The sequence below is a fragment of the Nematostella vectensis genome, chromosome 10, assembly GCF_932526225.1.
Source record: "Nematostella vectensis chromosome 10, jaNemVect1.1, whole genome shotgun sequence".
In the NCBI taxonomy this organism is placed as follows: domain Eukaryota; kingdom Metazoa; phylum Cnidaria; class Anthozoa; order Actiniaria; family Edwardsiidae; genus Nematostella; species Nematostella vectensis.
The window spans coordinates 8,163,416-8,176,305 of NC_064043.1; the positions used below are offsets into that span (position 1 = coordinate 8,163,416).

Below are 12,890 nucleotides of genomic sequence, written 5' to 3' on the forward strand. Positions count from 1 at the left end.
TGTGATTGTGTACGTTGGAGTCTTGACCGTGTCAGCATAAACAACGACGTCGGAAACTGGGGCTAGAGTAATTTCAAAGATTAGCGGATGAGGTAACGCCTTTGGATAAAAGACCCCATGCTCGCCGAGAATAGGATGGTCGAGTGGAATGCAGTACTTGGTGTTGTGAACTGCTGCAAGAGCTACTTCCTTAGCATCTGATGTCGCTTTGTCACCTGCATTTGTCCTGAGCTTCCTCATGTTTTCAGAGGAGATACCTTGTTTTATTCTATCCTCACGATCTTCAGCTTGTAAGTATAAGTCGTGATAGGTTTGGAAGAGATCGTATCTTTGAGTATCCTGTAGTGTTTCTCCACCGAAGAGAATCTTGAGCCTTGACACTAGGTTTCGACCAACGTTGTTGACGAGAGTATTATTCGCGTGTCCTGTGACGTTTAAGTCAAATAGTAAGGATACACTACCTGGAACAATCACTACATTTTCAGCAAGTTTTGGAATATTTATATAGAGGGTTTCTCCAGGACTTACCGATGAGGGATTGAATGTAATCCGATTCAGCGACGATTCCGCTTTCAGGCCGAAGGGTTCCCGTGGGATCCTGTTTGGGTTAATTTTTTCTGATATCGCTTGTGCCATCTTTTATTTTAAGAAAAGAGAGATAATCTTTAAATGAGTAACGAAAGCAGGTTATCAAAAATATACTATTCCACCGATGGATACTGGAAAGGGTATTCAGCTATTTCTAAGTTAGCTAGTGTCGCTAAAGTCAGTGAAGCCGAGGCTAAGAGGTGGCTTGAAAAACAGGCGTTGTGGCAGATCTACCTCCCAGCCCCAAGGTATGTCCCCAGACCGCATTGGACTGTGAATAAACCTAATCAGATTCACCAAGCCGATCTGTTGTTTATGCCCCACGATAACGTAGGCAGAAAAACCTACCGTTACGCGTTGGTTGTGATTGATATTGCCTCGAGATATAAAGATGCAGAAGCACTGACTACCAAGGATTCGAGTGGAATTGCTAAAGGGTTTGAAAAGATATACTCCAGAAAACTTAAATGGCCTCATACGGTGATTGTCGACCCGGGGACAGAATTTAGGGGAGAGGTAACGAAGATTATGAAAAAGAAGGGTGTCACCATCCAGCGAAGCGAAGCTGGGAACCATCGCGCACAGGCTTTTGTCGAACGCGCCAATAGAACACTGGCGGAGAGGTTGTTTTCTCATCAGTATGCTCAAGAAATGATTAGCGATGATCGGTCCAGAGTTTGGGTGAAACGATTGCCAGATGTTTTGAAAACTCTGAATAGTCAACCCATAAGAATTACTGGCAAAGAGCCTGCAAAATCTATTGGTTTGAAAGAGGTTGATATTGACCCTCCAACGTATAAGCGGCCTGTTGGACTTGATGAAGTTAGACTACCACCAGGGGTTAGAGTTAGATATCTATTAGCTCCTGGAGAAGAGGAAGGAGGTGAACGCAGACGAGCCACAGATCCTATTTGGAGTCTAAAAGTGTTTGATCTATCACGCAGTGTTGTTTCAGTTGGACAGCCTGTGTTGTACTACCTCTCCGAAGGCGCTCCAAGGAGGTCGTTCGTTAGGGAAGAACTTCAAGTCGTCCCTGAAGATACTGAGCCACCACCTAATAGCGTTCTGAAATGACCGTGAGCGAAGGTGTGAATACCATCATCACAGATGACCCGTTTATCATCCTCATGAGATAGAGCGACCTTGTTCACCGTTTCAGTGTAAACATCATGCTTATGACTTCTGATGACATTCATAAGTCTCATCTGAGGTTTCTTACCAAATAAGCAATCCTTGTAGTCATCGAAACCGATGCTCTTCTTGACGACTGCTCTCTTGACGCCCTTGCATTTCTTTTCTTCTTCACCTTCATCCATCTTGTACGAGTAAAGTTTGGCCCTCAGTCCTACAAATTCTGTGATTTGTTGGCCCCCAGCCTCATCTTTAAACATTCCGATGACTTTCTTGTTCACACCCACCTCAATACCAGATGGGTGACCCTTCGGAAAGTTGCTGGTGTCGAACATGGACCTCACATCCCCGCTGATGTCCTTGTAAAAGTCTTTCGTCTCGATCTCATACATCAGGCTGTCAGTATCAGTGAATAAGAGCTTTGCATCCTCACCGTACTTGGGCTTGACGAAGTTGTAGTGGAAATCGTACATGAGCGTCTTACTCAGGTCCAGAATGGACATGCCCAAGTAGACAGGCTTGTTGAAGATCAGCTTTGTCTTCTTCATGTGGATGGCGGCTAGATTCTCGCAAAAGATGGTGCGATGTTGATAGTTCGGCTTTGATATGAGCTTCTTGGCCTGCTTCTCGTCCGTCACCAACCGAATGTCCACCCTGTTCCTAATGTTCTCCATAGTCTTACCAAAGACGGAGTTGTTCATTAACTTGAAAAAATCTTTCTCAAAATCGTTTGTCGCCTTGGCTCTCAGATCGGTGTTCAAGTCAATGTAGGGCTCCAGCCAAGCAGACTCCTCAAAAGTGACACCCCTGTGAATCTTGGTGACTTTTAGCCCAAAACTCACATAAAGTCTCAGAGTCTCATGGTGGATAACGTACTTTGTCTTGTCGTTAAGGTTTGGGACCAACTTGTCCACATTGCCTAGCCCGATAGATTCCGGGGCTAGTGGGTAATCGTTGTGTAAGTCATGTAGGTGGTGAGGGTACTCCAAGTCAACCTCCAGAATGCATGGGCGGTCTCTCCAACCTGACAGCTCTTGGTCACCCATCCACCTGAAACCGTGAGTCGGTAAAGGGTTGCTCATCGCCCAGCCATACAAATTGTTAGCATCAAGGTAGGTGATATATTTTGTGGGTAGGTCAGGGTCATACTCCTTCATGTAAGGGTTATTTGCCTCCCCATGTCTGTTGCTTATCATGGAGACACCCCCACGGATGCCCTTCTCAATCATGAGCAACATGTCATAGTCCGTCAGAAGCTCTAGCCTCACCTTGGTGGTCTTCAACGCTGCATCCCAAGCCAACCCTGGCGCTGTGTAGTACCAAGCGGGGTCCAGACCGTAATTCTTGAGACAAACGTCCCTAAAGTTCTCGAAAACGTCAGCTAAAAGCAACACATCCGACTCTAGGTACAGATTGTGGTAATCCCTCATGGTCCCCATCCCAAAGACCTCCCACACTCTCCGCACGTGCAGGTGATCCTCCTCCGATATGTCGGTGTCGTTGAGTTTGGAGTGGAATGCCTCTCTCTGTGGGAGCTGTGTTGCGTCGAGCTTGCTAAAGCCGTCGAACCAGTCGTAAGGGAAAACACCCTTCCTCAACAACAGCTGGAGCTCCTCCCCCTCATAGTACTCCGCCAGGTTTTTGAAGCACTCCCTTGACATATTACCCACTAGACTGTCGAGACTGGCCGACATAAACCTGAAACTGTCGATAAATCTGATATCACGTTTAACATCAATCTTGTTGCCCTCCTTGTTCGTGAAACTGTCGACTACAATCTGTTTTGTGAAAGAAATATACTTTTCCTCGTTATTAGGTATACAGTTTATTTTACCTTCCGATGTACCAAGGTTCTTGATAAATAGATGGCTGTCGTACCCAGACAGATTGTGAAAGATAACAGGAAAGAACTTTGGAATTTTGTGATCTAAGTTGCATGCGTTGTGAGCAGCACCTCTGTACTCTCCGGTGAGGTGGCAATGGTCCAAAACCTTGTCTCCCCCTAATTCACCCTCACAGATGTGACAGTGAGTGGCGTCGTTATAGGCGATTTTGTCCTTCGGAGTCATTTTCACCTTCTTAGGGAACCTGAACTTATCGTAAATTTTCTTAATGTCTGACTCCAAAGACTCTACGAAAAGCTGTGGGATATCTTCGTCTGGAGATTCAGCTGTGTATCGTACAAGCTCGGGTGGGGATATATCTCCGTCGAAACACTTGATGAGATAGCAGAAACCAGACGGTTTGTGCTTCTGGTATTGCTTAGTGAAGCTTTTACTCCCATCTGGGGAGCAAGTGTCTATATTCTCTGTGAAGCTCTCAAAGTCGGCATAGACAACAAAGGGGACACGCATTTTTCTGTTGTAGTTTTTGAATTTAATGTGGGGTAGATTTCCATCCTTATCTATCTTAGGCATCTCTATTCCAACCGCTTCATGATTGCCGCAGCATTCAGAATGTTTTTCTAATGATTGTTTGCACCGAAACGAGTTCAGACATCTACAGCATAAAAAACGAGTATGATGAAACTCATCAATTTGAGTAGATACTAATCTCATCATATTCTTTATCCAGCAGTAATGATTCGTCTCATCATCCGAGATGAGAAGTAAGTTGATTGCATTATCTGGATCCTTCTCACTGATTCTCAATGGATATATTTTGGTTTCGTATCCAAACACATTAACCGTATACTGGTTCTGTTTCTCGAACTTGTCAATCTGTTTTAGTGAGACGGGGAACTCTATCCCTGACCAGTCGAATTTCTCAGAGTTCTCTATCATTTGTTTACTGAACCTTTGAGGATCTTTCTCCCTAGGATACACAGCAGAGGTTACTGCCCACTTGAAACATTCGTGATCATTCTCGTTCTTAACATTGATGATCGCCTTCTTAGACGCTAGTTTCGGCGGCAGCGGAATATAGGAAGACCCAGAAAGCGGTTCAAAGGGATCTATGTTGATGTCAAAGTATTCCACTTGGTCAAACTGCCATCCGGAGCCTTGCTTCTGGAACAGCTCAACTAATCCGAGTAAATAATTTGTCATCGTATCGAACAAATCAGAGAGATCAGTCGACTCTGTCACAATCTCGGGCTTTTCTGTATGAAAATATCCCAGTTCTTCTTCGATCTGAGCTGTAGCCGGATCCTCTTTTATAAACCCGCAAGTAAAGATAAACTTCACTTTGATAGGCTTTTTTTGTTGACTGATGAGCTCTAAGACTTTCGGTTTGATTCTGGCGATGAATGTCTTGGGGTCGTAACCTCTCTGCCCAGCTATTCCGTGGGTTTTAAGATACCCCTTCAACGCCGTCTGTTGTTCCTTGGGTGTGAAGCGATCTTCCGCCTCCTCGTGTAGACGCTTAATCCTCTCCTTCAGACGTTTGACCCGTTTATCCGCATCCTCTTTGACGGTCTTTTTGATGGGCTCGGGGACATAAGATAGTATCCAATCCGCAAACTTGTCTAACTCGCTCTTGATCAAGTTGGCCGCCCTGTTTGCAAAATGCTTGAGTGATTGGACGCGGGAACTCCGTGGGGGTTGGGAGGGTTTTAGAATAGGGACATTAATCTCAGGTATCGGGCCGTCGAGAATACTCTCCGACGTGTTGGATGGGGTAATGCGGGGTGGTCGTGGCAGCCCTTTGACAAGTTTGGGTAAAGGAACCCGTCGGGGTGGTGGTGGTGGTGACGTGCTGGTCAGCGCCCCGACGAGCTCGTCTCTCCGCATCCAGTAATATCTTGGGATACCCCGCTCCTTGGCGAGGGCTTTCAGATCTTTCACCTTCAGGTTCTCCATTTCTATCAAACCAGCCATGTCTTTAAACCACTTTTCAAAAGCTTTTTTTAGATGTGAAGCTGAGAGGCTAGCCCCCAGGCTCCCCCTAGATGCGACACGTGACAAAGTGATTGACAGGTGGGCTTGGCTATCACGTGACAAAGTGATTGACAGGTTTTTTACAAAATGATTGACAGGTGGGCGTGGTCGTCACGTGACAAAGTGATTGACAGGTTTTTTACAAAGTGATTGACAGGTGGGCTTGGCTATCACGTGACAAAGTGATTGACAGGTGGGCTTGGCTATCACGTGACAAAGTGATTGACAGGTGGGCTTGGTCGTGCAAGAGATCTTTGGCAAACTCGCGCATGCGCAGGTCGCGAGGCTTGGCGGAGGTGTGCGGAGACTTTTGCGCCATTTTTGGAATGAAATTCGGGATGATCAAAAAGTTGCGCCAGCTGCGCCATTTCCCTACTACTACAGCGCCTTTTTACGAGCGCGCGCCATTTTGATTTTGAAAGGCACCTCTTTGAAATGAAAGTCCGAAAGTGAAAGTACAGCTCCGCAATACTTTACTATAATTGAAAAATTGGTTGTTTTCAATTTCTTGCACTTGTCCTAAAACTACACTAGCCTTGCTACATCTAAATTTAAAACAAAAGAAATAGCTGGACTTGAAAGAATTCATTCATGACAAACATCGTTACAAAGCAGCTTTGTGGATTCAAATATTCAGTAAGTTATATTACTTATTCACCATATGTGATCATAAAACATTTAAACTAATGACATCACATACTCACCATATCTGTGAGTGTGGAAATAGTTTTGATTCAATATCAACCACGATCAAAACTTTACAACACCAGTTTATTGTCAATTCACAATTGAATTAAGTTAGTCTATGTTACTTAACTAAAAAAATCCAAGTTAATAACTATTAGTTCCAGCAACACTATTTGCTCACTTACCTGGTACATAGAATCTGGAGAAGCTTCCATTCATATTAGTTTAGACATATGAGCATATTTTCATTTAATCAAAAAATATTTCAATACTTTTTCCCCAAATAGCAATCACAGGGATTCTTCACAAGTTCAACTACTCCTCCAGAGATTGGTAATCATGTACAGCAGGAGTTTATAGAATCTAAAACCAATAACCAACAACAAAGTTTTAAATAATAACAGCAGTATAAGTCTTTGTTTTGTTGTTGATTAAATACTGGATGCTGGACCATCACCAGACTGTAAGGAAACTGATCTTGGGTACAGTAGTGGTGCAAGCCACTAGAATGTAATGAGCCGACTTGTTGGGGACAAGTGACGTCATAAGTACTCTCCAAATCAAGCTAGCTCAAGCAATGGCGTCCGATTTTTGAACGTTTTATACGGGCTTTATTGTCACTTTTTACAACTATGCTGTTGGAGTTATGAGTTAATTTTTTCACCAAGAGTATATCAAACGATGCTCTTTCTTATGAATTTAGCGAGAAGGCGTAATATTGATGTGAAATATCACCTATATTGTATTTGTTCATCTTGGCGCTTCTTGAGACCCCCAGAACCTCGAACTGCGGCAGCTCCAGATCATCGTGTATGTAGATAGCCGAGGTGTTATCTAGGCGCTCATTCCACACGTACAGAACGTCTGTGGACTGATACCCGTCTGAAACACAAATGGTGTCATATAATAGTTGAACATTGAGTGTTTGTTTTTATATGTATTAACACAATCGCCCCTGTACCGGCCTTAACCGATGTTCAAATATACAAAGCTAATATATAAATACAAAAAAAAAACACCATCACATCTACTTAGAAATGAAAAAAACATTTCAGGCTTTCAAGTGAGCATCAAAAACGCGAAATCATAATACAAGTATAATATTAACACCAGTTTAACAGTTGTTCTGAATAAGTCTTTGTCTTTTAATAAATGGAAAAATTAGGCATATTGGATAAACTTGTCTAGCTATGCAGAACGATCTCATTAAAAAGAGGGGGGAGGGGGGTATAGATATTACATGGAAAATGAATAAAAATGTCGGTCGAGGAGGGAGCTGCTCGCAAACCTTCCCCCCCCCCCCCTAGGCACACGCCTGCGCATAATAAATGTTAACGTATATTCGGGAGAAGGCTACTTACAGCTTTCTAAGCTGAGACTACAGGATTGGGTGTCATGAGGAAAGTCTCTCAGATCAAGTCTGCACGATGTGGTGATGGTAAGCCTGTATATAATAATAATGGTGGTTAGTCTGTATAATAAAAGGAGAACACTAGTTAATACAGCTGATGCGCCAAGAGCGCGGCTCTCGCGATTTTCTGTAACAGAATTCACAGGCGCATTGTCGATTCTTATATTTAGGCGAATGAGGTTTATCCCCCGACCTACAAAAATACACAATCACGCTCGATAAGTTAGCTACCATGCATTGTCATGAGAGTGGGTTTCAAAATCCCGTGCAACACAAAATGTAGTTGTTAAAATGTAATGTCAAGCCAGAATAAAAGAGAACAAAAGCTAAATAGTTTTTCATGGGTTTTTCATAAAACCACTCTACTTACTGTAGGAGGCGTTTGTTAACCGACTGGCGACAAACGGCTTAAAAAGTAACTGACTACCGACAAAACATGAGAAAAACTAGTGACTAGCGACCGAAAAATATTTGTCGACTACCGAAATTTTACTATTATCGGTATTTTTACTCTTTTCCCTTCCATCGTCAAGCCGCATTGTCACCAGTTTACTTCCGGTCAATAACGTAACAATCTTCGATGATTTTTAACGGAAAACGCGAAAAATATTTCAAAATATTGAAAGCAGTGTGTTTATTGAAAGTTTCTTTGAGGATATAATGGATAATTTAGAGCGGATGGCCTGTTTAATATCTCGGATTTTGATAGATTCTTTTGTTTTTTAACGGTTGAGGTTTCCGTCGGACCTCTGGAAGTGACAATGCGGCTTTAAATTCGGCCATTTAAGAATCTGCTCTATGTATTTCCTGTTGCATCAACTTTTCAGTCAATTATTAACTTATAATTAATTAATTATCAATAATTTATTAATTACTTATCAATCCTAAATAATGTTTTTAATCTTGTTTATACGTGAAATCTTAGTACAAAAGCGAATACTATGGCTTAGATTCACCGACTACCGACAAAGACCGATAATTCTTACTGACTACCGACAAATTATGGAAACTTTAACTGAATACCTACATGTAGACCCCCACCCAGACCCATACGACTTTTCTGATCATTAGAAAACGAAAAATTATTACCTAATGCTGTAGAACAAACTCCCGTCCGGTTTAACTTGTAGAAGGTAGTTATCTGTAGTGACATCATGAAAATACGCCTTTTTGGTGGCCAGGAAATAAGTACTCGGTACCCATATTTGCTTGTTTATGTCACTGCTTAGCGTAAGCATGGCGCCAGGCGTCTGCGTTTCGAATTGCAATCGCTCGTCCCTCCAGTACTGCCGAAGGTAGATATCAATTGTGAAGTCCTGTATAACGTTGATGAAAAGACTGGGTTACATTGTAATGGTGAAATCCTGTAAATGATTTAATTGAGGAGGTTAAATCCTGTGCAAGGATACCAATAAATAAGTCCATACAATTTACGGAGCGTTTCACTATCCGGGCAAAATGGCTTTTAACGTTTCACGAACCGAAAAGTGGCCTTTGAAATCGTTAAATCACGTTTCATGGACGTCGAAACGATTTTACATTTCTCGTCAATGAAAAATGGTCAAATCTCGTTTCACGAAAATAACCTTTACCACCACTGTTTCGGTTGTTGATTTAGTAGTTTAAGTATTTTGATCTGAAAATTATTTTTGTCGAAGGAATTTAAGAAAACCGTCAAAACCGTCAAAAAAAGCCTGGGCCTTCAGGCGTGTTTACCCGGTGTTTTCTTTTTTTCTTTTTTGCTATGATATCCCTTGGTGGGACGAAGCGAGCGCGCGAGAGAGGGGGAAGAGGAAGGCCCTACGCCTGTCCAAATGAATCAAGACGGAGACGAGGGACGAGGCGAGCGCGCGAGAGAGGGGGAGAGGAAGGCCCTACGCCTGTCCAAATGAATCAAGACGGAGACGAGGGTCGAGGCGAGCGCGCGAGAGAGGGGGGAGAGGAAGGCCCTACGCCTGTCCAAATGAATCAAGACGGAGACGAGGGACGAGGCGAGCGCGCGAGAGAGGGGGAGAGGAAGGCCCTACGCCTGTCCTGAATCAAGACGGAGACGAGGCAAGCGCGCGAGAGAGGAGGAAGATGAGGGCCCTTCGCCTGTCCAAATGAATCAAGACGGAGACGAGGCGAGCGCGCGAGAGAGGGGTAGAGGAAGGCCCTACGCCTGTCCTGAATCAAGACGGAGACGAGGGTTGAGGCGAGCGCGCGAGAGAGGAGGAAGAGGAAGGCCCTACGCCTGTCCAAATGAATCAAGACGGAGACGAGGGTCGAGGCGAGCACGCGAGAGAGGGGGGAGAGGAAGGCCCTACGCCTGTCCAAATGAATCAAGACGGAGACGAGGGTCGAGGCGAGCGCGCGAGAGAGGGGGGAGAGGAAGGCCCTACGCCTGTCCTGAATCAAGACGGAGACGAGGGACGAGGCGAGCGCGCGAAAGAGGGGGGAGAGGAAGGCCCTACGCCTGTCCAAATGAATTAAGACGGAGACAAGGGGCGAGGCGAGCGCGCGAGAGAGGGGGAGAGGAAGGCCCTACGCCTGTCCTGAATCAAGACGGAGACGAGGCGAGCGCGCGAGAGAGGGGGGAGAGGAAGCCCCTACGCCTGTCCAAATGAATCAAGACGAGGGACGAGGCGAGCGCGCGAGAGAGGGGGAGAGGAAGGCCCTACGCCTATCCAAATGAATCAAGACGGAGACGAGGGTTGAGGCGAGCGCGCGAGAGAGGGGGGAGAGGAAGGCCCTACGCCTATCCAAATGAATCAAGACGGAGACGAGGGTTGAGGCGAGCGCGCGAGAGAGGGGGGAGAGGAAGGCCCTACGCCTATCCAAATGAATCAAGACGGAGACGAGGGTTGAGGCGAGCGCACGAGAGAGGGGGGAGAGGAAGGCCCTACGCCTATCCAAATGAATCAAGACGGAGACGAGGGTTGAGGCGAGCGCGCGAGAGAGGGGGGAGAGGAAGGCCCTACGCCTGTCCAAATGAATCAAGACGGAGACGAGGGTCGAGGCGAGCGCGCGAAAGAGGGGGGAGAGGAAGGCCCTACGCCTGTCCAAATGAATCAAGACGGAGACGAGGGACGAGGCGAGCGCGCGAGAGAGGGGGGAGAGGAAGGCCCTACGCCTGTCCAAATGAATCAAGACGGAGACAAGGGTCGAGGCGAGCGCGCGAGAGAGGGGGAGAGGAAGGCCCTACGCCTGTTCAAATGAATCAAGACGGAGACGAGGGACGAGGCGAGCGCGCGAGAGAGGGGGGAGAGGAAGGCCCTACGCCTATCCAAATGAATCAAGACGGAGACGGGGGTTGAGGCGAGCGCGCGAGAGAGGGGGGAGAGGAAGGCCCTACGCCTGTCCAAATGAATCAAGACGGAGACGAGGGTCGAGGCGAGCGCGCGAGAGAGGGGGGAGAGGAAGGCCCTACGCCTGTCCTGAATCAAGACGGAGACGAGGGACGAGGCGAGCGCGCGAGAGAGGGGCGAGAGGAAGGCCCTACGCCTGTCCAAATGAATCAAGACGGAGACAAGGGTCGAGGCGAGCGCGCGAGAGAGGGGGAGAGGAAGGCCCTACGCCTGTTCAAATGAATCAAGACGGAGACGAGGGACGAGGCGAGCGCGCGAGAGAGGGGGGAGAGGAAGGCCCTACGCCTGTCCAAATGAATCAAGACGGAGACGAGGGACGAGGCGAGCGCGCGAGAGAGGGGGAGAGGAAGGCCCTACGCCTGTTCAAATGAATCAAGACGGAGACGAGGGACGAGGCGAGCGCGCGAGAGAGGGGGAGAGGAAGGCCCTACGCCTGTTCAAATGAATCAAGACGGAGACGAGGGACGAGGCGAGCGCGCGAGAGAGGGGGGAGAGGAAGGCCCTACGCCTGTCCAAATGAATCAAGACGGAGATGCTTAAAAAATCACCGAGTACACGACTGCGGGCTGGCTACCTCACCAAAGCTTAAAATGTAATGCACGCACCATATTCATCTCTTGCATGGCCCAGATGTTAGATACGTACATATCCACGTACACGACCACAGGTTCACCTGAAGACAAATATGCACAAATGATGTCATTTGGTCTTACTTACTATTCTTACTTTACTTATTATGGTAATGCTAGTGGTCGCATTTGGGATTGTGGGAAGATGTAGGAACAAAATATCTTCAGGATAAAACAAAAAACATTTCAAACATTCAAATAAAATTTTAATGTAAAATTTGTTAGGCAATCGTTAAAAACTAATAACAACATTTACTGAACAAACCTATATTCATGAAAATATAAAAAAATATTAGAGGCCGCCAGAAACAGCATTTATCATTTTTGTTTTCAAACAAAACCCTTCACAGAGCATGTGAAAAGATCACAATCAGCTCACATCCTATCCACACCAACCATCTTACTGTGTGGGACTTGTACGATATCCATCGACCGCCACAGAGCGAATCACAGACAAACCCCGACTCGTAATAAACGCTATTCATCCTTTGCCATAAACAGTCAGCGAGGAGCAACATGACTAATTTACTGCACTGATAAAGCAAAGCACGGCTGCACTGCACGATTTGCGACCATGAGTAGTATATAGGGAATATGTACCTCACCTTTACTGCCGGGTCTTATCCTGCGGTCGTAACCCTCTAGAAGGTTTTTTAACACCAGAGTCGAATTCCAGTACTTTCCCGCAGGTGTGGACTTTGTTGAAAATTGACCACTAAAATGAAAACACATTTACCAGTTTCAATTGTGTTATTCTATATTCAGTCCATATTAACCATGATTTGAGGCTTAGCTTTAATTAATCATCGGGAAAACAAACAGCTTGGATTACTCAAAGTTTTTCATAAACATTTTACTTGTAGTTATTAGTCTTTTGCAAGCTATTCGCGAAAACATTAAAAATCATAATGTTGTTCAAGTTGTTGCGAAGAGAGACGTTTTATGGATCTAAGTATGCGATCAATATGAACAGGTGAAATACCTCTGACAAAAACAAACGCTGAGCAATAAGCCCTATAGTAAACGCAAGATTTAAAGATATGAGAGAAAACCTCGGGCAAAGTGTTATCAGAACTTAATAGACGTCGTTAAATTCTAGTTATCTTGCCGTTGAATACAGATAAAAATCAGCAGGATTTCATTTCAATAACCTCCCGCGTTGCGCCGCTCAAAAAAGATGCGAATACGAAACTAAAAGTGCCCAGTTGGGCTACATCAA

The 12,890-nt window shown here is 45.4% G+C and overlaps 1 protein-coding gene across 2 annotated transcripts in view; it reads right to left on the reverse strand.

The window, feature by feature from the left end:
* LOC5506821 (glycine receptor subunit alphaZ1) overlaps nt 1-12,890 on the reverse strand; it is a 31,719-nt gene that overhangs the window by 15,091 nt on the left and 3,738 nt on the right. For both annotated transcript variants that reach the window (XM_032375290.2, XM_001627460.3), the window contains 5 exons: nt 12,277-12,386; nt 11,648-11,715; nt 8,785-9,011; nt 7,646-7,728; nt 7,020-7,166 (listed from right to left, as the gene is read on the reverse strand). In XM_032375290.2, coding sequence (XP_032231181.1) covers nt 7,020-7,166; nt 7,646-7,728; nt 8,785-9,011; nt 11,648-11,715; nt 12,277-12,386 — 635 coding nt within the window. The remainder of the gene's footprint in view (nt 1-7,019; nt 7,167-7,645; nt 7,729-8,784; nt 9,012-11,647; nt 11,716-12,276; nt 12,387-12,890) is intronic.